We start from the raw sequence: 25,929 nt of genomic DNA, 5'->3' as shown, positions 1-25,929 counted from the left end.
AATAAGCTCTTGAATGAGGGGGGCCTTATTTACCACGGACCTGGCGTTGCATAACATCAGCCGATGATCCCGGGCCCGAGGATCTGAAGTCCCTGGAAGCCGAGTAGAGCCCTGAGGATCGGAGCACCCGCAAGCTTGTAAGCAGCGTGTGCGTGCTCCCAAAACCCGATATGGTCCTCTGCTCCCGCCATATCTGCCCACCGGTAGATATGTTTCAGGAACAATTTAGTCAGTCATTGGGCAGATGGGAGTCCTTTGCAGGCGATGAAATGAGCCTGCTTCGAGAACAGGTCTATCACAGTCCAGATGACAGTATTTCCTCTACTTTCAGGTAGGTCTACTATAAAGTCCATAGCTATTTCTTCCCATGGTTGAGAAGGGTCTGCCACGGGTTGCAGTAACCCAGGGGTTTTCCCTGGGATTCTTTTCATTGTGGCACATACAGTACAACTCTTTACATAGTTTTCTACATCCCGTTTCAGCCCCAGCCACCAAAATTGCCAGCAGGTGAGATGTAGAGTTTTTAGATATCCAAAGTGTCCAGCTTGTTTTACATCGTGGCTGTGTTTGAGAGCATTAAGACGGAGGGCTTCAGGCAAATATAGTTTCCCCTCTTTGTAAGCCAAGCCATCCCTGCATGTTAGGGAGGATTGATTATCTTTGAACCATTGATCGGTGAGGAGCTCTTGTTTTATTTTCTTTACCCCAGGATCATCAGGATTAGGGACTCTGTGAGGCGTGAGTTGAGTGGCAGTTTGTGGACTGGAGATAATTGCCTCATTAACCTCTTCGCGTTCGCTTTTGTACTAGGGCAATCTCGATAGCACATCAGCTAGGAAGTTTTTTCCTCCCGGTATGTACTTTAGAGTGAAGTTGAAGCAGTTAAAGTACTGTGCCCACCGCACTTGCTTTGGGGACAATTTGCGGGGAGTTTTCAGTGCCTCTAGGTTTTTGTGATCTGTCCATACTTCAAAAGGCACCTTGCTCCCTTCTAGATAGTGTCGCCAGTTTAATAGCCCCCACCTAAACGCGAAGTCCTCTTTCTCCCAGATTGCCCATCTCTGCTCGCTTTCAGTAAATTTTTTAGAGGTGTAGGCGCAGGGTTGTAGAACTCCACTTTTGTTCTTCTGCAGTAATACAGCTCCAACTGCCACATCGCTGGCGTCGGCTTGAATTACAAAGAGCTCCCCTCGGCAGGGGTGCTTTAGGACCGGTTCAGCAGCAAATAGTCTCTTTAAATTCTCAAAAGCTGTTTGACAGCCCATCGTCCATGCTAGTGGTTGGCCCGGTCGCAGTTTTCCTCCTCTTTTGCCTGTTTTGAGTAATTCTGTAAGGGGTAGGGCAATCTTGGCAAAAGAGGGGATGAATTGACGATAGAAGTTGGCAAAACCTAAAAAGCTCTGAAGGTGTTTGCAAGTCTTTGGGGACTGCCACTCAATTATAGTTCTCACTTTGGCTGGATCTATTTCAATGCCCTCATTGGAAATTCTGTAGCCAAGATAATCTAATCGTGTCTGGTGAAATTCACATTTTGACAATTTGGCATAAAGCTTGGCATTCAATAATTTCTTTAACACTTCTCTCACCAGTTTTATGTGATCAGTCATATTCGTGCTGTATATCAGGAAGTCATCAAGATACACCAGAACCCCTTTGTACAAGTGATCATGTAGGACCTCATTAATCAATTGCATGAATACGGCTGGGGGCCCCTGTAGTCCAAATGGCATGACTTTGAACTGATAGCTCCCCATAGGACAGTTGGCAGTTTTCCACTCTTCTCCCTCCTTTATTCTCACCCGGTAATATGCCTCTCTCAGGCCTAATTTAGTGAAGACACTCCCCTTAGCCAGATGGGTTAATAAGTCTTTTAGGAGGGGGAGTGGGTATTTGTTTTCCACACTCACAGCATTGAGACCCTTATAGTCTATGCAGAGACGAAGAGACCCATCTTTTTTTTCTTTGAACAACACAGGGGCTCCCACGGTAGATTTGGCCCGTTCAATGAACCCCCTCTCTAGGTTTTTGTTCACGTATCGCTGCATCTCCTCCATTTCGAGGGGGGACATCGCGTACATTCTCGGTCGTGGGAGTTTGGCTCCTGGCACCAGTTCAATAGACCAGTCATTGGGTCTGTGAGGGGGCAGGGCATCGCATTCTTTTTCACTAAACGCCTCAGCTAGGTCCCGGTATTCGTTGGGGATGAGTGGTTCGCCTGGTGGTGGTGAGGCAGCCATGTGCGCTCGCTCATTGGGTGGCCTAAAGTGTCCCGCAACGTCAGTTGAAATCAGTAGGAGGCTTAGGTCCTATAGGTAGTCTCACAGTTCTCATTCCTTTCTCCCACCAGATAAATGGCTTCCATTTGTCTAACCAGGCTAATCCTAGGATCACAGTCTCAGTCATTTTTGGCGCCACCAGGAAGTGAATAAACTCCCAGTGCTCACCTATTTCTAGGCGTAGGGGCTCAGTTAATTGTGTGACTAGAGTCCCTCCCATCAGGGAGCCATTGTCTTGCTCAAACCTCACAGGCTTGGAGAGCTGTTTTGCCCGTATGCCCATTTTCATGGCAAATGGCAGGCTAATAATGCACCGGGTGCATCCAGAATCGATTAGCACGTTTAAGTCCATTTGTGCCCCCGACTTAGGGATTATAAGTTTGGCAGGCAGTGAAAAAGGCGGGATTTGTTGACTCACCATCGGGTCGTTCTCTCCTTCGCCATCGCTGTCAAAGGAGGGTAGAGCAGGGGCGGGTCCACCCGGAGTCCTCCTGTGTGGGGTGTGTGATCTGGGCAACAGGTTCTTGCGTGACCCGGTTGGATTTTTCTCTCGTTAGCCGCTGGGCAGGTTTCGTTCTCGCCGCTGGTTCTGGTCTGCTCTGTAGTCAGGGGTAGGGGACTGGACAGGTTGTTGCTTGATGTCCCTCCTGTCCGCAGCGGAAACACTTAATTGACGGGCCTGCACGTGGCCTGGGTCTCTCAGCCATCGCAGTAGTTGGAGGTTTTCGTGGGGGTGATTGTTGTTCGGGTTGCTCTGGCTGCTGCTCGGATTCAGGTGGGGGAGGCTTCTTATAGCGGGCGAGCTGAACGTCTAGCTTCACCGCTGCCTGGTACCATTCTTGTAGCTGATCAGGTACTGCTCGATAGATGCAGGCCTGAGAGAGGTGATCGTCTAATCCCTCAGTGAAGTGATGGATTAGTGATTTCTCAGGCCAACGCTCTATTCGACCTGCTATCTTGCAAAATTCTCGCATGTACTGCAGGGCAGGCCTGCCGGCTTGTTTTATTTTGTGGATTTGTTCTCTTGCCTTGAGGCCAATGGATGGGTCCTCAAATCTTTCTTTCAGCCCTAGGAACAAGAGGTGGGGGTTCTCCAATTCCGGGGCTTGCTCATTATATAAATTCTTCAGCCATTCGGATGCTTCTCCCTCTAGGCTGGACGCAATCACATCGACTATGGCCCCTGGGTCCGGGTAGAGATACGCCCGACGGTTCAAATGAGAGCGCACTTGGTTGAGAAAAAAAGTCAGCTTCTCTGGGTCCCCATCGAAGGTTGCTCTGAAGGCTGGCGCAATTATAGGCTGTTGGGGCCCCCACTGTGGCTGTTGCTTCTGGCCCCTCCCTGGCTGTTTCCATATGCCCAGGGGTTGCACGTTTGGCGGCTGCCACCATCCCCCCTGCTGTGGTTGCAATACCGGTAGTACTGGCCTCTAGAGTTGTTGGAGGTCTTCCAAAGGTTGCTGCCTGGGTGGGGGTTGCTGCCTGGGTGGGGGCTGCTGCTGTCTTCTCTGTTGTTGGCCTGCGGGGGCTGGTGGTGCTCTCTGCTTCTGCAGACCTCTCAATGGTTGCTGGATGAGTGGGGTTTTTTGCTGGAACTCCCTCATTTGCGGGCCCACCAGCTGTTTCTCTCCTGGCTTCTGCACCACCCCAAGCAACCTCTATTAGCTGATGCAAGCACCACCCCAAGCAACCTCTATTAGCTGATGCAAGCACCACCCCAAGCAACCTCTATTAGCTGATGCAAGCTCAGAGGTTGCTGACCCTCCATCTGCGGGGGCTTCCAAATTCCCCATTGCTGCAGGGGGCCCAGGCTGGGGTTCCCTCTCTCTGTGGGGCTGGAGGCCCTGGCAGGGGACTCCAGGGTCTGGAAGGCTGTTTGATCTGCGAGGGAGGGGCTGGAGGCTTTTCTCAGCAGGAGCTCCTCTCTGCTTGTCACTTCTAATTCTTAAAATCTTTCTGCCAAACATTCTACTGACCAATTACGAGCTACAGATAGATATTTCCACTCACCCGAGTCTTCGGTGGCAGATGGCCTGGCAGCTCTCCACCGATGTGGGGGATGCAATATGCAAGAATCCCTTTGTTGTAGCCCCAGCCCATCAGCTTTCGAAGTGTTTGAGGGTGGCAAGGCTGTTTCGAAGCCTCTGGAGTCTCTGCTGGGCTTATCCCAGTCTGACGACCAAATCAGCTCTCCTAATTGCTTTGGTCTTGCTCCCAGCTGGGAGATCTGCCAGAGTTCCTTCTCCACCGGCTTGCTGCCTGTTGCTCCCCCCCACCCGGGGAAGCTGCTGCTGCCGGGGTGCTGGCCTCAGGCAATTGTTCTTTTTCCATGCTGAGATCTTCCCCGAATCTTCATCAGCCTATTCCTTTAGTTTAGGAACAGCGACTGGGGCCTGGGACCCCTAAATGGTTTGAAAAGTTTGTGGATTTTGGCTTGATGTCATGGTTCCGAAAGAAGAAGCTCTTCAAAGAACTTTGAGGCATTGTTTACCTTAAAGAATCTTTAATTGCAACATAGCTTCGGCACGTACACAGAGGAGCCAAAATCTGAATTCTCCTCCCCCAAACACACAGTATCTAAGCATAACTCACTCCTTCATTTAACAGTCATTAATCACATTCTCCAATTAGTTTGAAGTGTGAACTTTACCTCCCGTTATCTCCTCTTATTACAACCAACCTTGAAGAATACTCTACTGAGATATTGTTATGGCTAACTAGTCCCCAAGCACATTCTTCCCCCTCCCCTCCAGCATCATCAAATTTTTACTCTAAAAGTAATACACAGGTTAAATAGAAAATGTCTGCATCGTCATATATTGTCAAGCAAGAACAAGTGCTGCAGGTGGAACTATAATGAGATCTCCAGGTTGTTTTCCTTTGGTCAATAAGTCAAATAATGGACTGAGCAAATTTTTAGGCAAAGAAAAATATGGGCGAACCCAATTAAGGGTGCCTAACAATTGCTGTAAATTGACCAATGAAATAATTTTGGGTAGGCTCAAATGAGGAAAAGCTGGGGCAGAATAAGATTGCAACATTTTATGCCCTAAATAAAGATAGGGAGCATGCAGCTGTATTTTTTCTGGGGCAACTTGCAGTCCATGAAGACCTAAATCATTTTGTATTTCTGAAAGCCAATTAGATTGTATCTTTGGTGCTCCAATTAAAATATCATCCATATAATGATATACCAAAGCCAATGGATGACGTTTGCGAAAAGGAGCCAATGCTGCAGCGACCTAAAGCTGACATAATGTGGGACTGTTTACCATTCCTTGTGGCAAAACTGTCCAGTGATAACGTTTATTAGGTTCGGAATGATTCACTGCAGGCACAGTAAATGCAAACTTTTCCTGATCAGGGGGGCATAGAGGAATGGAGAAAAAACAATCCTTTAAGTCAATTACCATTACTTCATGATCTTGAGGAATCAAATTAGGGTTAGGCGTTCTACACTGCAAAGGGCCCATAGGTTGAATACAGGCATTAACAGCTCTAAAGTCGTGAAGGAAGCGCCATCTACCACTTTTCTTTTTTATGACAAAAACGGGTGTTCCAATTTAATCAAATTCCATTCAGATGGAAACAAATTTCCAGTAAATAGGTGAAACATTTACAAATCTAAGCAAAACAATTCAGAGTCATTTCTTTTGGTTGATGGATATATAGGTCTAACTAAACAATTTAAACTCAACAATTTTCCCCTCAAAAATATTGTCCAACAATTACTGTTTCCTCTTTCAAGTAAAAAATTTGCAAGCTGAAACTGCAAGAGTGGGCATCAAATTTCACCTCCACTCCACCCTTCTCAAATCGCAATTCTAAGCAGAGAAAAAAAAGTTCAAAACGAACAACTCCCCCTTCTTTTTTCTGTCTCTCTTGCTCTTAAAGCAACACAGCCAGTGGAGAGACGAAAGAGACAGGAAAAAAAATCTCACCAGCAAAAAATAGTTTTCTCTCCTTCATATGCATTTTCCATAAATTCTCTCACACATCCTCCATAAAACTCTTCTCATGCAAACACTTACTATTATTTTTGAATTTACTTTTACAACAATAAAATCTGCAGTTTACTATTTCTTTCACAGCCTGGGAGAGAGTGGGTGGGGGGTGGGGTTTGAGGGCTAACACACACTTAGGTATCAACAAATGAACTCATTCACTTCCATTCTAACTGCTTGCATAAACAATTCCACATACAAATATTTCATTTTATACTTTCTCCAGGCAAACCATTTATTTTTTAATAAGGCCTTTTTGTATGTTGTTATCATAGAGGGTTTTGACCCTCTTCCAAGTCTTGGAAATAACACAGAACAACACAGACAAACATATATACACAAATACTGTTAAAACAACATTTATTTAAACATATGGCTTGTCCTGCAAGAAGCGAGAAAAATCATGAGGTGATTCCAACCAAATGTGGTTTTTATAGGGCCCTTTAACCATCTCCTATTTTTCTCACCATTCCAAGCCCAAGCATAATGTTCTGGGTGGCCATACACACATATATATATACATACATATATATATATAAACAAAACACACTACACATCAACACAAAGCACCACCAGACATTGTCTGACAGGGTTAAACTTAACAGCCACATGAAGTTTCAAAACATTGCAATTGTTCAAAACACATTGCAGAGGAGTACATTTTGAGTTAAGTTGTGTCTTTAAATTACTCTGACGATTCCCCTTATTATCTTTTTCTACTTCGAGATTGTTCCTCTAATATTTTCCTTGTGGGGGTGTAGGAGGTCTGGGAAGAAGCAAAAGAATTAGCATCTTCAGAAGGAGCTGGAGATCCAATTAAAGATGCTTTAGGAGGGAGAAGTTTTACTTGGTTGTAATCAGAAGGGGGGCTGGTAGTTAATTGCTGCCCTTCTGAAGCATCTGAGCCATATTTTTCCACTGCTTGACGGCACTGATACCATCGATGTAAGATCTGTACTGGAGCCCGAGGTTCAAGATGTAAAGTATGCCCTATCTTTTCTCAATCTCGTAGCCTAAGCGTCCCGTGCTCAGGATACCAAGGGCAGTGTTTCCCTATCCTCCACCAGCTTCCTTATGTCTACCTCAGGCGCTGTCACGCCTGATTTATGTAGCAGGAATCCGAGTTCCTGTGCCTGTTTCTGCTGGTGCTTAGATAACTTGCGGTCCATACTTAAGACTGAGGGGTCCTAGAGGACGAAAGTGCACTTAGGGGTCTGTTCCAGACGATGGTAAGTATGTTGCTTGCCGCTCCTTCCCCGGTGGGGGTCCCTAACGTCCCTGTTCGAGCAGCCAGCTGTAGTAATCAGTGCTCAGTCATTGCAGGGTGCAAATATGGCTGACTCCTTTGCAGTGTTTATTGCCTTATATACAGGTATTCCAAATAGCATAAAGTAAGATGGCATCAGCATAGCAACAGCATTTCTATTGGTGAAACCCCTTGCCAATCCTTAAGAATATACCAGCTAGGAGGCCCCAAACAGGGAGCAGTTTTCTACCACATCCTGTTGATGTAACCTAGCTGATATCATGTGAACCAGGTGATATCATGTACCAGCCTGGGGTAGTTTCCCACATTGCCATGGTGATGTGAATGGATGAGATCATGTAGAGAGAAAGAGGCACGCAGGTGTTGGAAGGGCAGTTTGCTGCTCACGACCTCTACTTGGCCCCTATCTCTACAAACACTTTCACCCAGTTCTCCTCTGAATCATTCAGATGTTCATTGGCAAACTTCTTGAGCAGGGGGACCTTCCGGGCGCTGCAGGATTTCAGTCCTTCACGGCGTAGTGTGTTGCCAATTGTTTTCTTGGTGACTATGGTCCCAGCTGCCTTGAGATCATTGACAAGATCCTCCCGTGTAGTTCTGGGCTGATTCCTCACCGTTCTCATGATCATTGAAACTCCTCGAGGTGAGATCTTGCACGGAGCCCCAGACCGAGGGAGATTGACAGTTATTTTGTGTTTCTTCCATTTGCNGGAATCTGATTGATTGATTGCTTCTGTGGACAGGTGTCTTTTAAACAGGTAACAAGCTGAGATTAAGAGAGTGCTCCTAATCTCAGCTCGTTACCTGTATAAAAGACATCTGGGAGCCAGAAATCTTGCTGATTGATAGGGGATCAAATACTTATTTCACTCATTAAAATGCAAATCAATTTATAACTTTTTTGAAATGTGTTTTTCTGGATTTTTGTTGTTGTTATTCTGTCTCTCACTGTTAAAATAAACCTACCATTAAAATTACAGACTGATCATTTCTTTGTCAGTGGGCAAACGTAAAAAATCGGGATCAAATAATTTTTCCCCTCACTGTATTATTTGGTGGAAACAGTGCAGATCTTCAAGGATTCATATAGTAGGATCTCTTTGCCTTCCTGTCCTGTCCTTCTCTTAATTCTCAGCTTTCACTATCTGTATAACTCAATCCTGGATAGGGCTTAATTAAGATTTACTTCAGGCAGCTACATTATATAGTACAAAGCAGCTCTTGTATGTGTGTGCTATGTATTCTGACATGCTTAAAAAGATTAATCTTGGAAGTACAACTAGGAAGTATTTTCATAGCTTATTCAAAGAAGTGAATTGAAGAACAGTGTTCATCTTCATCACCTTTTAAGCAAAATGTTACAACACTGCAGGTATATAAGTACACAGATCTATAGTTGCAAAAACACTCCAACCTGTATATGTATCATGATATTGCAGCTATCCTTCATGGTTATTGTCAGTTTTTTTGCATATGATTTCCTATATCTGCCTCTTAAGCAGGGGATGCCACTGGCAGATTATGCCGCCCAGAGTCACCTTATGGGGGAGATGGGTGGCATAAAAATGTAATAAATAATTTCCCAATATTCTGTTTAAGTACAGGTTTGTTTTTCTCAGGGTCCAGGATGTGGCCCTTTACTAAGCCTATTACTATGAGAAGAAAAAATGAGGTGATAGATGGTATTTGAGGATGCTTATCTAAACATTTTTTTTTAATCTAAATCATTTACCACGTGGTCTTTTCACATCACCAGAGAATGCTCGAGTCCAGTAGAAGATCCAAAGGATACAGCGGGCAGTACAGTCTAAGAGTATTTGTTCTCTATACTCATGTACTCTGTGTGTGTGCTAAAAAAACCAAAAGTATAAAGACATTTTAAAAATTCAAAATTGAAGTATTCCAATCAAACCTTTGTTTTATAAAAAAGAAAAAAGTATTTTCTCATCGTTTTCTCTCAGTAGATACAAAGGACAACAAATTCTTTCAAAGGTTTTGCTTCCTGAAAAACTCTTGGTGATCATGACAAACTTCTTCAAACTGAACACAAATATAATTTTAGAATGACTGTATCATGTAGGAATCTTGAAAAATATGAAATTTAATGACTGTAATGTATTGCATAATGTTTCCGTCACGCTGCATGAGTTCAACAGGGCTAAAAGTGTTTTGTTGCTGATTTTCGTTTGTACTTGGTGTCCGATGCATATCGCTGCAGTGTCTCCAACAGTAGTCAACCAGCATTGATGGTACCAGTTACCCTGATACCGTTTTTCCATTGTAGCAATATCCTGGTGAAAACTTTCACCTTGCTTGTCACTGACTGCACCTAGATTTTGGGGAAAGAAGTCCAAGTGTGAATGCAGAAAATCTTCAGTTATATGTTGCATTTCATGGTCTTGTATGCTGTAAGACTTTTTGTCAACCAGCTGAAAATTCTCAACCACATCCTTGAATGCTTTCCAGGCAATTTTCTCTGGCCCCACTAACACATCTTCGAACCACTTGTCACTGATGATGTATCTGATCTGTGGTTCAATAAACATGCCTTCCTTAACCTTGGCATCAGTTATTCTTGGAAAGAATCTGTCTTGAATAACAAAAAGCTTCACCTTCCTTGTTCATCGCTTTCGCAAAAATTTTCGTCAGTCTGAGTTTTATGTGAAGTGGAGGCAAAAATATCTTTATTGGGACAAGTGCTTCATGTGCCACATTTCTTCTGTCCTGGAACCAAATTGTTTCGGCATGACCATTTCTTTTTAAGTTAATGTGACTCTCTTGCACAGCTGTCCCATTTGCATATGTAACAACAGTACTTGGTACATCCAAGCTGCATTCCAAGCAGCAGAGCCACTACTTTCAGTTCTCCACAGATATTCCAGTTGTACTTGGTGTACTGGATGTGCTTCCAGAGTTCCATGTTTTCATATGTTTCTTCCATGTGTGTAGCATAGCCAATAGGTACGGAAGGGTGTACATTGCCATTGTGTAACAAGACAGCCTTGAGGCTTGAATCTGATGAATCAATAAAGAGATGCCATTCTAGTGGGCCATGCTCACAACCCAAAGCTGTGAACAAACTGTCAATGTCAGTACAGAAAACGAGGCTGTGCAAAGAAATTTGTTAAATCAACTTGGCAGCTTCGAAATACAGAAATTTTCATACCTGGTGATAGCAGACACCATCCTTGCAGTCTTGAACCCAGTAGATTTGATTTTGACAAACCTAAGTCCTTGATCAAGTCATTTAATTCTGCCTTGTGTTATGAGATGGGGCTCACCAGACATACACACTTCAAAATCCAGATCATTGTCACTGTCCGTGCCTAGCTGGTGCATTACAGTATCTTTGTTTCATCTAAGCTCCATTTGTGGGGAGTTCAACTTGTTACTTTGTAACCTTGGGGGGGGGGAACTTTCAGTCTTGGTTTCACCTTTGTTCGTGCAGATATTATGTAGCCATTAAATGTGTTCTTTGAGGAAAGCAATTGCCTTGGAGTTCTTATTTCTACTGGTCTCATCTATCGGAACCATGACACAGTGATTTGGGAGTTTTGATTCACTGTTATTGGGCCTTCTGCAGTTTTAAGGCACTTGTGTTTTTTATTTCATTTTGGTTTACTATAAAACAAAATCACACAGCAATAGGTCATTTGCCATCAGGTTTTGTTAATATAATTCTTGGGGACCCCTGGGGCTGCAGAAATTAAGAAGTGTACAGTATTTTACTCATGCAGCTGCAAGGTATCAAATGAACCCAGGCTTTTGCTTTCCAAGCATGTAACACTAAAGTTTATATTATATTACAAAATAGAAGGAACTCAATGCTGATCTTTTCATTTGTTTTTAAATATACAGTATACTCTAGAAGCACTGGGGTTGCTTTTGTTAGATATATCCTCCCTGCAAAAACATTTTGCTAGCTTTGTGTCCAAGCTGCTGCATCACTCAGTTTTATAACTTTTTTGTCCACACAACCTTTTTTTCTAATGATTTTCTTTAATGTGTTACAGCGGCGAATGGAGCAGCCGCTTTATGGGGTAGACAGCAATGCAGCCAAGGAAGTGTCAGAGGAGCATACTGCTCTCCCAACACTGGTATCGGTGATGATAGCAAAACAGCGGCTAGAGGGCGAGCAGCTGGTCCAGAGGGGTACAAGCCTCTGTTTTCCATTTGCTTCGGTGAGCAAGGTCTTAATGACAAAACTCAAGGGAGATGGAATGGATCTTGTATGGTTAGACAGAATGTAGCTTCCCACTGCTACAGTAGAATCTATTTTATTAAAGTTTTGGTTCTTGGTTGCTACAGTTCATAACAGCATAATAGCAAAAAAAATAATAATCCCACAACATAGAATTATTTTGGAATTAGCCTTTCTTGAGGTAGATGTTTGGAAGGTGAAACAAAATTGTTTTGATAAAAGTGTGGAATGTTAATTTGGGGCTATTAGAATTTAGAAGCCAACCATTTCTCACCTCAAAAAGTTTATACCTTATGAATCATCCATTCACTTTTCTGCAGTGCTTCCTCAAATTCCATCTTGATATACATTCAAGGAAAAGGGACCTTCACCTTCAAGAACAAATTTAATTTCTAGAGGTTACTTATTCAAGTCATTGTCCCAGAACCCAGCACTTCGTCAAACTTTAAAAAAAATCCTTTCAAAAAAGTCTTCAAACTCTTTCTATGAAAACAATAACTAAGGCAGTTTACATTATCTGTATGAGCAGACAAACGTGGCATGAATCTTGTGTTTACACAGCTTAAAATGTTATTCCTGGCCTCTTTTAACGGATTACCTTTGGGTGTAGAACTAGTAAAGAATTGGGTATAAAACAACCTTTTAAGGTTGACCAAATTCAGCTAGTTAGCTTAAAGCCTTTTCTTTCAAGTAACAGTGGGGAAGAATGTGTTTTGTAAAATACTGTACCTACAGATTATATGCTACATCTCTTCTTATTACAGGCCCCGCAAGTCAGTCCTTCATCAGCAGTTTCAGGGAACACAGAGCATTCCTGCACCTCTCAAAAACAGATTTCCATCCAGCACAAACAGACACAGGTACATAAAATAAATAACATAGTGCAAAATTTGATCTTACTAAAATCAAATATATTGTCCATTTGATAAAGAAATGGAAGTATATTCTGGTTTCTCTTCAGATCATGAAAATCTTTTCCCTTTTACTAGAGAAAGAAATGAAAGCTTATGATGTAAGGACATAACACTGCCAGAAGAAACTTCAAACTTAGTAATTGATCATTTCTTCCAAGAATGCTTAGCTTTAGGGGGCATTGTTGAAGTAAAATAGTCTCCATTGGATAACAAATTCCAGAATATTTTTGATGTTGTTCCTGCCTCAACCTTCCAACTTCTATCTTATTCTGTAATCAGCAGCTTCTGCCCTTTAAGCAATAAATATAATCTTTTGTTTTTCTTTAGCAATGAAAATATTGTTAGTCCTGATTTTTCCCCTTTGTAAAATGGATATTCAGTTCAATTTTGGCCTAAAGATTTTCTCATTCTTTAGTATGCATGATGTATTTCTACTTAGGCTTCTCAGTTTTTTTAATTATTCATTTTTGCTAAGAACGCCTGGATCAGGACAAACATTGAACATCTTTTAAAATTCAAGGAACCCAGGAAGTTCCTTCACTTCACTTTTGTTTTTTGCTGTTGATTGCTTTAAATTATAAATTTAAATTCCAATTCATGTAAGGCTCCATTATAGCCTTATGTAGCTGAGGAGATGCAAGGCACATTTTTCAGTCAGAGGGCAATGTGTTTTAGGAAACCAAGCTAACTATTTTCAGAATATTTAAAAATTACTTGCTTTTGTAAGTGAAAGCCTGGGTCTATTACATATTGTTTAGTTTTTTGTCTTTTCCCAAGGCTAGAACTTGTATAAGACTTTGTTCTTCCTCTGCTCTTTTCTTTAGATTGTTCATTTGTTTGTTTTTAATGTTAGCTTTGTTTCTTTAAACCTCCTATTTCTTTTTTCCTCTGTCTGAGGCATCTGGCTATTTGGAAGTATTCAAATCCCCAAATGTCTAAAGTATATCCCTCTGTCACTATTCCAGTGAACACTAATGTTGCTCTTTTGGGACAGGTTAATTGTGAGCTCACCTCAGCCACTCCACCAGAAAAGAGCAGAACTTCATGTGCTAGTACTCATTGCCATGTGTACAAAAATGAAGATTCAAATCCCAGTTCAGCCTACATTTGGGTTAGCTTGGTAAAGAATATTATCAGTGATCTTGTAGTACTGTAGCCTAGACATGCTGGCTCATAACTGCCACCAGTAGGGCTTCTAATTGGATTGAAGTGATCAAGTCTTTCACAATTTTATCAGCTTGCCAAGTTTTCAAGGGATACTGTTTTATCTGTAAACCACCCAGAGGCATGCAAGTGTAATGGGATAGACAGACAGACAGACAGACAGACATTATGAACCCGAGATATCAAGATGGTGATGCTTGTACCTCAGCTTTTTCCTATCAAACATGGGCCTTCTCTACTTCAACTCCAACGTGCTCTTATTTAAATGCATAGGGAAACTGAAGACCATGTTCAGAGGCAAATTGTAGACACTGAGTGATAGTTCCATTTTTATTTTATTTTTTTAAACATCTGTGGCACCCCTCTTATACGGACTGAATCTTCTGGGAGATAATTATTTAATTCCCTTTTTTCACAAGTGAGTTTGTGGGAATCAAAAACATAATGCCTGCGGAAATAGTTTTGCCAGCTTCATTATTCATTCAGTGCTTGGAGCAGTGGCATTAAATAATTGTGGGGAAATTCAACCCATTTCTTTCTAGTAGACCAGATAAGGCTTTTTTTTTTTACAAAGTTGAGAAGACCAAGCTTAGTTATACTTTTCATCAGATGTTTTGACTTCGTTTAAAAATAATCCTCCTGGTTAATTGTAAGACATTCCACTCCTTGATTGTGTTGTTTCACACAACGGAACTATATGCTAGCTTTTGTGTTCATAACATATTTGACTACTTTGTAGATCATTTCTTAAAAACTCTTTTTTCCCTCTCAAGTCTGATCTTACAATGGAGAAATTATCTGCACTAGAAAACAGTAAGAACTCTGATCTGGAGAAAAAAGAAGGCAGAATAGATGATTTATTAAGGGTAAGTAGTTGTAAATTCAAAATCCCATATTTGAATTTCTAGGCATAGAATATATCTAATATAAATGTAGGCAAGATGTTAGTGATATCATTTAATGTTTATGTCAATGGAAACAAATTATCATGGAGAAAATCTAAGTAATCGCTGAGAGTTGACACTGATTGATGGCATATAACTCTATGTAACACAATTTTTGTTCCTGGCTTCTAAGTGTTATATTTCAACTGCTTATGTCTAAAGCCTATGCAAAAGCAGCTATATTCATCACAAACTTAGATTTTGTGACCACAGCCTACAAATGTTTCATATTTGAGGAGTCATTGGTGCTCTCTGAGCTTGTTTTCTTGCAGACGTTTCATTACCCTAACTAGGTAACATCAGTAAGGCATTTGACTTCAGTAAGGCATTTGATAAAGTAGATCACAACCTACTACTTGATAACATAGAAAAATGTGGGTTAGACAGCATCACCACCAGATGGATCGGTAGCTGGCTGACCGGCCGTACTCAGCGTGTGGTCCTCAATGGAACCACATCTACATGGAGGGAAGTGTGTAGTGGGGTGCCCCAGGGCTCTGTTCTGGGCCCAGTGCTCTTCAACATCTTCATCAATGATTTGGATGAGGGGATAGATGGGGAAATCATCAAATTTGCAGATGACACCAAGCTGGCAGGAATAGCCAACACTCCAGAAGACAGGCTTAGGATACAGGAGGATCTGGACAGACTTGAACACTGGGCGCTATCTAACAAAATGAAATTCAATGGTCCCTTCCAACTTTATTATTATTATTATTATTATTATTATTATTATTATTATTATTATTATTATTATTATTATTATTATTATTATTATTAATATTATTATTATTATTATTATTATTATTATTATTATCAGTGCTAGTAAGGAATGCTGTTTGCTGTCAGTTTATATTCTGGTGTCTTGCCTGTCTGTGTGCGTGGGGGTGGTCTTAGGGATTCTTTGGTTAGGCTGTTTACTAATGGCTCTTTGGCAGTTCCTTGATTGGGGTATTTCTTACTTGATTGTTGGTCTGAAGGTGACCTTGGAGCTAATCAATGCTGATCTGAGTGCTGATTACTGGTGGGGAGGTAATGGAGTCTTTTCTCTTTGGGGCTGGTTGATTGGGGAACTGAGGCATCACACAGGTTATATAGAAAGTAAACACAGGGTCAATCAAAAAGGACTCAAATGTCTATACACCAACGCACAGAGCATGAGCAATAAACAGGGTGAATTAGAAATTCAGGTAAATGAGGGCAGATATGATATTGTTGCCATTACAGAATCTTGGTGGGATGCAACCCACAAATGGAACACACAGCTAGAGGGATTTAAATTATTTAAAAGAAACAGACCAAATAAAAGAGGAGGTGGAGTTGCTCTCTATATAGGAAATAACTACATCTCTACAGAATTAGAGCAAATCAATGATGAAAACTGTCTTGAATGCATTTGGGTCAATATAAAAGGGGACAAAAATGACATTGCCATAGGTGTATACTATAGGCCACCCAACCAAACAGAGGAAATAGAGGAACTTTTTGCTAGTCAGTTAACTAAGGTATGTAGGAAGTACATCACAATAGTGATGGGGGACTTTAATTACCCTGACATCAACTGGGAGACAAACTCTGCACCAAGTGGAAGATCAAACATTCCTGACAAACCTTGCAGACAACTTTGTCTCCCAAAAAGTAGAGAAGGGAACTAGGGGATTAGCCATATTGGACTTAATTCTCACTAACAGGGATGAAATGATAGAAGGTGTTGAAGCCACAGGAACCTTGGGGGGGAGTGATCATGCAGTATTGGAATTCAACATTATGCAAGCACAAGCAATAGAACACAGTCAAACTAGAGTCTTGGACTTCAAGAGAGCTAATTTCAATAAACTTAGAGCTTGGGAAGGATTCCATGGATGACAATCCTCAAGGGGAAAACAACTCAAGAAGCTTGGGAAATTTTGAAAAGTGAGATAATAAAAGCCCAGTCTAGCACAATACCAACAAAGAAGAAAAATAACAGCTCTCAAAAGAAACCAGCATGGCTGCATAAAGAACTCTCTGATCAATTGAAAGATAAAAAGGACAAGTATAGAAAGTGGAAAGAGGGCACATAACTAAGTCAGAATATCAGCAAATAGCCCGAGCCTGCAAAGATGAAGTGAGGAAAGCTAAGGCTCAAAATGAACTAAGGCTTGCGACCAAAGTCAAAAATAACAAAAAAAGCTTCTTTCAACATGTAAAAAACAAGACAAAAGTTAAGGAAATGATTGGTCCATTAGTGGGTGAAAGTGGCAAGAAGGTGACAAGCAACAGGGAGAAAGCAGAACTATTTAATTCGTTTTTTCCATCTGTCTTTACACAAAGGGAAGAAACAGACCAACCTATCAAAAATAGTGCCATAAAAAACAGAATAGAAACACAAGTTAAGATAGGCAAGAAAATGGTAAGTGAGCACCTGTCCAGCCTAGATGAGTTCAAATCACCAGGACCAGATGGATTACACCCCAAGGTTCTCAAGGAATTGGCAGATGTGATCTCAGAACCACTGAACTATATTTTTCAAAGATCCTGGAGCACTGGGGAACTACCAGAGGACTGGAAAAGAGCTGATGTAGTTCCCATCTTCAAAAAAGGGAAAAAAATGGATTCAGGAAATTACAGACCTATCAGCCTGACCTCAATACCTGGGAAGATTCTGGAAAAGATAATCAAACAACGAATCAGCGAACACGTAGAGGCAAAAAAAGTCATTACTAAAAGCCAACATGGGTTTCTCAAAAACAGATCATGCCAGACAAATCTTATTGCATTCTTTGACCAAGTGACAAAATTAGTGGACCAGAGGAATGCTGTGGATATAATTTACTTGGACTTCAGTAAGGCATTTGATAAAGTAGATCACAACCTACTACTCGATAAGATAGAAAAATGTGGGTTAGACAGCATCACCACCAGACCGGCCGTACTCAGCGTGTGGTCCTCAATGGAATCGCATCTACATGGAAGTGTGTAGTGGGGTGCCCCAGGGCTCTGTTCTGGGCCCAGTGCTCTTCAAAATCTTCATCAACGATTTGGACGAGGGGATAGATGGGGAACTCATCAAATTTGCAGACGACACCAAGCTGGCAGGAATAGCCAACACTCCAGAAGACAGGCTTAAGATACAGGAGGATCTGGACAGACTTGAACACTGGGCACTATCTAACAAAATGAAATTCAACAGTGAAAAAAGTAAGGTTCTACATTTAGGCAAGAAAAACCAAATGCACAGGTATAGTTTAGGAGGTACCTTGCTCAATAGTAGTAACTGTGAGAGGGATCTCGGAGTCCTAGTGGACAATCACTTAAATATGAGCCAGCAGTGTGCTGCAGCTGCCAAAAAAGCCAACACAGTGCTGGGCTGCATTAACAGAGGGATAGAATCAAGATCACGTGAAGTATTAATGCCACTTTACAATGCCTTGGTAAGGCCACACTTGGAATACTACATCCAGTTTTGTTCACCACGATGTAAAAAAGATGTTGAGACTCTAGAAAGAGTACAAAGAAGAGCAACAAAGATGATTAGGGGACTGGAGGCTAAAACGTACAAGGAACAGTTGCTGGAATTGGGTATGTCTAGTTTAATGAAGAGAAGAACAAGGGGGGACATGATAGCAGTATTCCAATATCTCAGGGGTTGCCACAAAGAATAGGGAGTCAAGCTATTCTCCAAAGCACCTCAAGGCAAGACAAGAAGCAATGGATGGAAACTAACTAAAGAGAGAAGCAACCTAGAACTAAGGAGAAACTTCCTGACAGTTAGAACAATTAACCAGTGGAACAACCTGCCTCCAGAAGCGGTGAATGCTCCAACACTGGAAGTCTTTAAGAAGAGATTCGACAGCCATTTGTCTGAAATGGTATAGGGTTTCCTGCCTGAGCAGGGGGTTGGACTAGATGACCTCCAAGGTCCCTTCCAACTTTATTATTGTTGTTGTTGTATCTTTTGCATAGTCTATAAATGTTGTTAATGTCTATGTCTATTGATGGCTGATTTGTCAGAGTGCCAGGCTTCTAGAAATTCCCTGGCATTTTTGGATTTGGCCTGGTCTAGGATTGTCACATTTTCCCAATTGAAACTATGGTTAAATCTGTCTATATATGTTGTGAAATTAAAGAATTTTCAGCATGCCTTCTGACTGCCAGTTGGTGTTCATGGATGTATTCTGCCAGTCTTCTGCCTGTTTGTCCTACATACAGGTAATCCCCCAGGTACAAGCGTTTATTTAGCAAGTTTTCACAAAAACAAATTAATTCAGAAAGGGTACTTACATTAGAAATTCAAAACTGTAACCAAAAAGAGGCCTTTGTAGCCATGTGACTTGATTTCAGTCTCTACTGCAGTGGCGGCCATTTTTATTTCTGTGACTTGCCTGGGTTGTTCTTGTCCCTGGTCACATGGCCAAACAAGAGCTGAGCCGGCAACAGTTTTTGCTTTTGTTGCAATCGGCTACTGCCTGAGCTCAGGTGCTAGAATTACTTCTATAAGTATTTTAAAATCTTTTTTTTGTTACTCTATACCAGTGATTGCGAACCTTTTAGAGACCGAGTGCCCAAACTGCAACCCAAAACCCACTTATGCATCGCCGGGTGGGCGTGGCCCGCTGAGAGAGCATGGCTATGGTAGTCATGGCAGCATGGGTGGGCGTGGCCACCTCGATGTTGCTCCTGGGGAGGGATCCCTGTGGGGGCTGGGCAGGGTTGGGGAAGATCCAGGGGTTCTCTGACGGGTGGGGCAGTGGGCAAGAGGCTCATCCTGCAGGGTGAGGCGAGGGAGGGAGGGGGCAGGGCAGGGGTGCCATTGCCATGGGGCAAGGCGAGGCCGGGGCAGGGGCTGGTTGCAGACAAAGGGGGGCTCCGGTGAGGAGGTGGAAGAGGGTTTAAGCAAGCTTAGCAACCAGAGTGGGGATCCCCCCCCAAAAAAACAAACGTGCTTCGTGGGTAACCTCAAAGCATGACAGAAGAGACGAAAACCTACTGCAACCACCCAGCAAATGGGAGGGGAATAAAAACCAAACAGCCCCCCCCACCAATCCTCAATGAAAGCCTCCGACAGGGGGAAGAGCGCAGGCAGGCGGGTGTCTTGCTCAGCTGATGGCTTGGGGTGAGAAGGGGGCAGCTACACACCCACCCAAATGCTGCCCTCTCACGAAAGCAGGATGAAAACTCCAAAAAGCGACAAGGAAAAAAAGTTAAAACAGAAGAGTGTCTCGCGATGGTTTTCTTCCCCACTTCCTTCTAGCTACAGTTTAAATATGTAAAGACCACAAAAGAAAAAACTTGGCTTTCTCTCGTTTTAATTCAGAAGGAAGGAATGGGAGGATGGGGGGGGGGGTTGTTTGTTTCAAAGGAAGGGAAAGAGAGGGGCTGGGGAAGCGCGGCAGGAGAACGGCAATGATGCAAGGCTTCTGGCTATGCAGGGGGGCGTTGGGGCGCATTCTCTTTAAAAGAGCAAAACAAGGCAAAAAGTAAAAATCCCCCACTCACTCCACCTCCCAAAAACACAGTAACAAAGCTTTCAATGATACAAACAACTTTTTATTGAAAAGTAAAAGTTTCCATTTGGCATGCTTTTAAAGAATTAATGTGATTTTTGCTGTTGTATGCCTGCTGATAATTTATCTACCCTTGGCTCATATTTTGTAAGTTTGAGAGCAACACATGCAGCACTCAGGTCATCTGTTAGTCTGTTTCTGGTGTCAGATTTGATATAATTCAAAGCTGAAAACAGCTGCTCACAAGCATAAGATGATCCAAACAAAGTAAGGAAAGCAATCCCAAGTGCTTTCATTGACTTAAAATTATTTGGCAGAGAATTCCACACTTTGAGGATTTCGTTTTCTGAACTAACTGTGCTGTCCTTTGTCATCCCTTCTATCTTCTCAAGTGTTTCACGCAGGTCACAGAATTTATTTTTCCAGTAGCTCCATTTCCAGATTTCCTAAATCTAACCAATGTAAGCAGGAAAGATCAAGTTCTTCAAATTTGGCTTTATCTGGAAAAGTAAGAAAATACAGGGTTGTCTCCATCTTCCGGAACTGTAAAAATCTGTTACTAAAATTCACCTTTGCAGCTGCTACAGTGCTAGAAAATTCCTTGTAGATTTCCTGATGGCTTGTAGGATTGTCTGCAAATGTAGAATGAATTTTTAGATTTTGAAAATATTTCAGTTGCCCACTTTCAAGGTCTCTTTCAAAAACCTGCAGTTTTCTCTCAAATGTTTTGATATTACAAAACATCCTTTCTGCTGTTTTCCCTACACCTTGTAATTGTTTGTTCAGTATATTGAAGCGTTGTGTAAAGACTGTAAAAAACATGAGGTTGGTAAGCTAGGCCATATCAGTGAGCTGTGGATAGTCTTGCCCTTTTTCGTTCATAAACAGCCTAATTTCATCCAAGCAAGCTACAAATCTCTCCAGGACTCGCCCTCTGCTCAGCCACTGGACAATTATACTGTGCCTGAACCTCCTCAAGAAGTACTTGAAACTGTCGACAATTCAGAGCACGAGCTATGATGTAATTCACTATTTTTGTGACATATTTGAGGACATTGTCAAATTTTTTGTTGCTTTCCCTGGCACAAAGAGCTTCCTGGTGTATAATGCAGTGGAACTGAATGACTTGATTTTTGTTTCTTTAACAAACAACTGTATGAAACCAGATGTTGCCCCTACCATAGAAGGTGCTCCATCACTTGTAATTGAAACCACCTTTTCTGGTCTTATGTCTTGTGACAAAAAAGCTTCCTTCACAGCATTGTAAATATCTACACCTTGTGTTCTTTCAGGCAAAGACACCAGTTTCACCAGCTCTTCTCTCATGATGTCACCAACAGCATAATGCAAAATTACTGCTAGCCTTGCATGATTATTTATATCTGTGCTTTCATCCAAGCACATGGAGTAACAGGCTGCCTTTTGTAAGTCAGTGGTGAGCTGCTGACTAACATCACTTGCCATGCGCTGTACTCTATCTTTCACATTATTTCTGCTCAGTGGTATCTCAGAGATTCGTTGAATAATTTTATCCTTGTTTGGGAAATCATGAAAAAGAGAATCACTCCCAGACAGCATGGCCGTTTTGATAATATCCCCATCAGAGAGGGGCTTACCATGTTTTGCTATGCACAGTGAAAATTTAAAACTGGCAGCTGTCAGATGATTTGTTCTGGAAAGATAGTTGGAAAAACTAAGATGCTGGGAATGATAGTTCCTCAATTTCCTTTCAAGAAACTCTTTTCTTTCAGTATCACCAAGTTAGGCAACATTTTTGTGGTTGGTTTCAAAGTGCCGTCTGACACTTGATGTGCGACACACAACACTTTTGTTGCATAGAACACATAACGCTTTCCCACTGCGTTCAGTCACTCCAAATGACTCTGTCCAGGACTCTTGGAATGATCTTCCACTATCTGTTTTTGATTTTTTTTTGCTGTAGTCATTTTTGGATGGGTGTACAAGACTTGGAGTCTACAAAAACACAAAATTAAAAAAAAAGCAACCAATACAAATCTATCCCTAAATAACTAACACTATTAGTTAACACTAAAGAAATGGATATTCCCTGAATCAACAATCTAGGAGGAGGGAATTAAACAATGAAAGCAGTGTCTTGGATTTTACAGGTTGTTGGAAAAGTACTCATTCATTTTACCAGATACTGAAAATAACAGAGAAATCTGAAGCAGAACGCCTGTATTAGCAGATGCAACTGATATAACATCTGGACGAAGAATGGTCAATAAAGCATTCTTGGTTGTCTATTTTATCTTTCCTAATAAACTGTAACCAACTTCCTCACTTAACTTTGCAAAACCTGTGGGTCCCACGCCATTCCACATATCTGCAAGAAAGCAGCTGCAATCCAGGTACTCTAACAGGGCTTTTCCAGTCGCCTAGCAAGGTGTCAAAAACTTGATGACACCCCCCCCAAAGGAAAAAAGTGATAAAGTACAGTAGTCCTCACCTTACAACAGTTTGCTTAGTGACTGTTTGAAGTGACAACAGCACTATAAAAAGTGACTTAAGACCATTTTTCACCCTGTGGCGCACGCCCACCCCTCGCTGCTGCCATGAGGCTGGGCAGCAGGTGAGTGAATGCTGCCTCGGTGAGTGAATGCTGCCTCGTTGGGGCCTACTGAGGCCAAGCAACCAGCCGAGGCAGCTTCAAACACCAGCCCCCCCTCTGGTACATGCCTTTGCCACCATCGCCCCGCAAGGCCGAGGCAAGTCAGCTGCAAACACCAGGCAGGCCGCCCCCCGCTCCGCTGCCTGACTCTTCGCCATCACTGCCGCCATCGCCCCACAAGGCCGAGGCAAGGGCTGCCCCCCTCTCCGCTGCCTGCCTCTTCGCCATCGCCTCCGCCATTGCCCCACGAGGCTGAGGCAAGGGCCGCCACCCCCCTCTGCTACCTGCCTTTCTTCGCCATCGCCGCCATCGCCACCGTCCCACGAGGCTGGGCAGCCAGTGAGTGAATGCTGCCTCGTTGGGACCTGCTGAGGCCAGCGGCCAGCCGAGGCAGCTTCAGACACCAGGCCGCCCCTCGTCTTCCTCCTCTCCTGACTGCCCAGCCGCTGAAACTTACCACTGTCGCCTCGTGCTCGCTTGCTCGCTGTCTGCACCAAATGCTGCTCCTGCCCAAAGTTGCTCCTTTTATAGCCTCACCCCGCCCAGATCTCTCGGCTATTCCCAGACTCCGCATGTGCAGAGAGGGGGAGGGGAGCAGCCCGGCCCGGCGTCCCTCTATCATTGGCAATGGCGCGTATGCCGACAGAGACGGCTCTGCGTGCCGCCTATGGCACGCATGCCATAGGTTCGCCACCACGACTCTATACTTTGCAAACACAATAGTTTGCAAAGTACAGTACTTAAAAAGCAGAGCAATTCCCAAACTGTTTGCAAAATGTTTGCAAACTATTCAGCTTTTATTTTGGAAATTAGCATATATTACTGTAGTTTGTAGGTTTTAAATTTAAATTGCCTCCAGAAGTTGTGGGTGCCCCATCACTGGAAGCTTTAAGAAGAGACTAGATAGGCATTTATCAGAAATACTCTCTTGTGAGAGCAGTGGGTTAGACTAGCTGACCTCAATATCCCTTCCATCTCTGTTACTATTGCAAGCCCAGAGTTCTGCATATCTCTTCCCCTTCCCTCCCCCCCTCCTCTCCCTCTGGGTGCCTGCCTGGCTCTTAAGCTAGTGGTTTTTATTAAAACAATGAGTGTGCCCTTTGGCATCTGTGGGTTAATCCTATTATGTCCTGTCTTAGAGTTTGGGTGGGATATATAGATTTTAGGTGTCTTTGTCTTCCTACACTTCTAGCTGGGGGCCTCCAACCTTCCTGGATTATTTACATCTGCATTTCTACAGAGCTGGTTTCTGCTTGGGGGAGGGAGACTTGGGGCTATTAAGAAAAAACTGGGCATGCTTTTCTGCCTCTTAAGATACTTTGAGGAAATATAATATTCTGCCCTTTTAATATTTCCTTCTCTTGTGGGGGGCTGACTTCCCATAGTATGTTGTAGATGACTCCTGTTTTTTCTCCTGGGGTTGCTGGGTCTTTTGGTCTGCTTAGGATTTTTTGAAAGGCTTTAGTTGGCTTGTGTGCTATGCTGATTCCATGTGGTTGTAGTAGTCTGTTGGTGGTTTCTGATATTTTTTTTTTAATATTTAATTCTCACTTAAAGGCCATTGTTGAAGCATTTTACAGTTCTCCTAGTGCAAAAGAACAGAAAAAATAAGAAGCAGGAACATAAAAGGGAAAACAAACAAAAAAAACAAAAAAAGAGGAGGAAAAGAGGATAATACGCTGCCTTTCTTCTCCTAGGCAATCCCCCCAAAACAGAGAAAGAAATGAGAATTGTAGGTATTTTTTTACGGCAACATATACACATTAAATATAGTATTGAGTCCATGCAGTGGCGCAGCCATGGTTAAAGAGCTGGAGCCTGTCTTTAGTGCTACAGTCCATGTTCCTCACCAGCCGTGACCCCCCCACAGGTGCTGGCCTGAACCCCTAGCCGGATTTGAAGAGCAGAATCGCCACTTGGCCCAAGTAGAAGTAAATGAAGTGCTTCGTCTCATGCGTTACGTAGCTACCGAAGTTCCTGCCCACGATGCAGTGCCAGGTGGGGTTGTATTTCTTGTCAAATTCCTTTTCGATGTATGCGGCAATATCCTTCTCTATATTGTACTTCTCCATGGCCTGCGTGGCACAATTGACAGCATCCTGCTGCATGTCCTCAGACATGTCAGCATTTTTGATCACAGCCTTTCTGTCAGACATGGTGGACCTTCACAGTGGCTCGCCTTGGAAACCCGCGTTACGATGACAGCCCTCGCCGGCGTCCCTCCTTGCAAAGGCAGCAGCAGCAGCGGCAGCAAGGTGCCCGCCGCCCCAGCGCGCCCTGCCTGCCCGGCTTCTCGCTTCTCCTGCCCAAACGGGAGCGCAGCGGCCGGCGAGGCGAGAGCCAAGGCGTCTGGAAAGTGGCGTCGCTCGCTTGCACAGCGCGCTGGCGGGCGGCGGCGGTGGGGCTCGCAGCAGCAGCAGCAGAGTCGACGCCCTCCGCTCCTTTCCGCCAGCAAGCCTCCTCTGGCCGGTTTCTGATATTTTCTTGATGTATGGCAGTGTAATTCTTTTTAGGGTTTGTGTTGGTTGTGCTGTATTGGGTTGAGTGGTCAGGGACTTTTTGATAAGTTGCGTGGATATCCATTTTGTTGGAATGTGTTGTATAGATGTGTTGGATTAAAGTCTTCATCCTGATTCATCCAAGCCGGGAATAAATAAGCAACATGGCGACTGCTTTGGGAAGAAGGTTACAGTTTATTGAAGAGGCAGAAAGATGGTTCTTGCAGGAAAGAGCAGAGGGAAGAAGGGCTGAGCACATGGGTAGTAGGTTTTTATACCCCCTCTAGCCTTTTGTTTGGAATAGTTTCCTGTTCCTGTGGCATGAACTTTGAGGCTATTTTCTGTGACCTGAGTTTATGTGTGCCTCTCTGGCCTTTGTGAGTTAATCCTATCATGTCCTGTCTCAGGTGGGGTATGCAGATTTTAGGGCTCTGTCTTCTTGATCTCCTAGCTGGGGCCTTTCTGATGGTTTACATTTGCATTTGTATAGAGCTGGCTTCTGCTTGGGACAGAGACTTGGGGGCAAAGTTGGTTTCTGCTTTT

The 25,929-nt window shown here is 43.0% G+C and overlaps 1 protein-coding gene and 1 pseudogene across 1 annotated transcript in view; one reads left to right on the top strand and one right to left on the bottom strand.

Annotated features, from left to right (window-relative positions):
- The window catches only part of LOC107294854 (serine/threonine-protein kinase tousled-like 2), a gene marked incomplete at its 5' end in the record, with an annotated part of 104,463 nt that overhangs the window by 3,667 nt on the left and 74,867 nt on the right, over positions 1 to 25,929 (top strand). Inside the window, 3 exon segments of the mRNA XM_015824120.1 lie at positions 11,561 to 11,728; positions 12,513 to 12,608; positions 14,600 to 14,692. Of these exon segments, the coding sequence (XP_015679606.1) occupies positions 11,561 to 11,728; positions 12,513 to 12,608; positions 14,600 to 14,692 (357 nt within the window).
- Positions 24,673 to 25,071, bottom strand: LOC107294855 (annotated as a pseudogene).

The sequence above is a fragment of the Protobothrops mucrosquamatus genome, unplaced genomic scaffold, assembly GCF_001527695.2.
Source record: "Protobothrops mucrosquamatus isolate PMUCROS unplaced genomic scaffold, P.Mucros_1.0 scaffold2130, whole genome shotgun sequence".
NCBI lineage: Eukaryota > Metazoa > Chordata > Lepidosauria > Squamata > Viperidae > Protobothrops > Protobothrops mucrosquamatus.
Note: the sequence above shows the minus strand (reverse complement) of the source record. Positions and strands in the feature narration are given on the sequence as shown.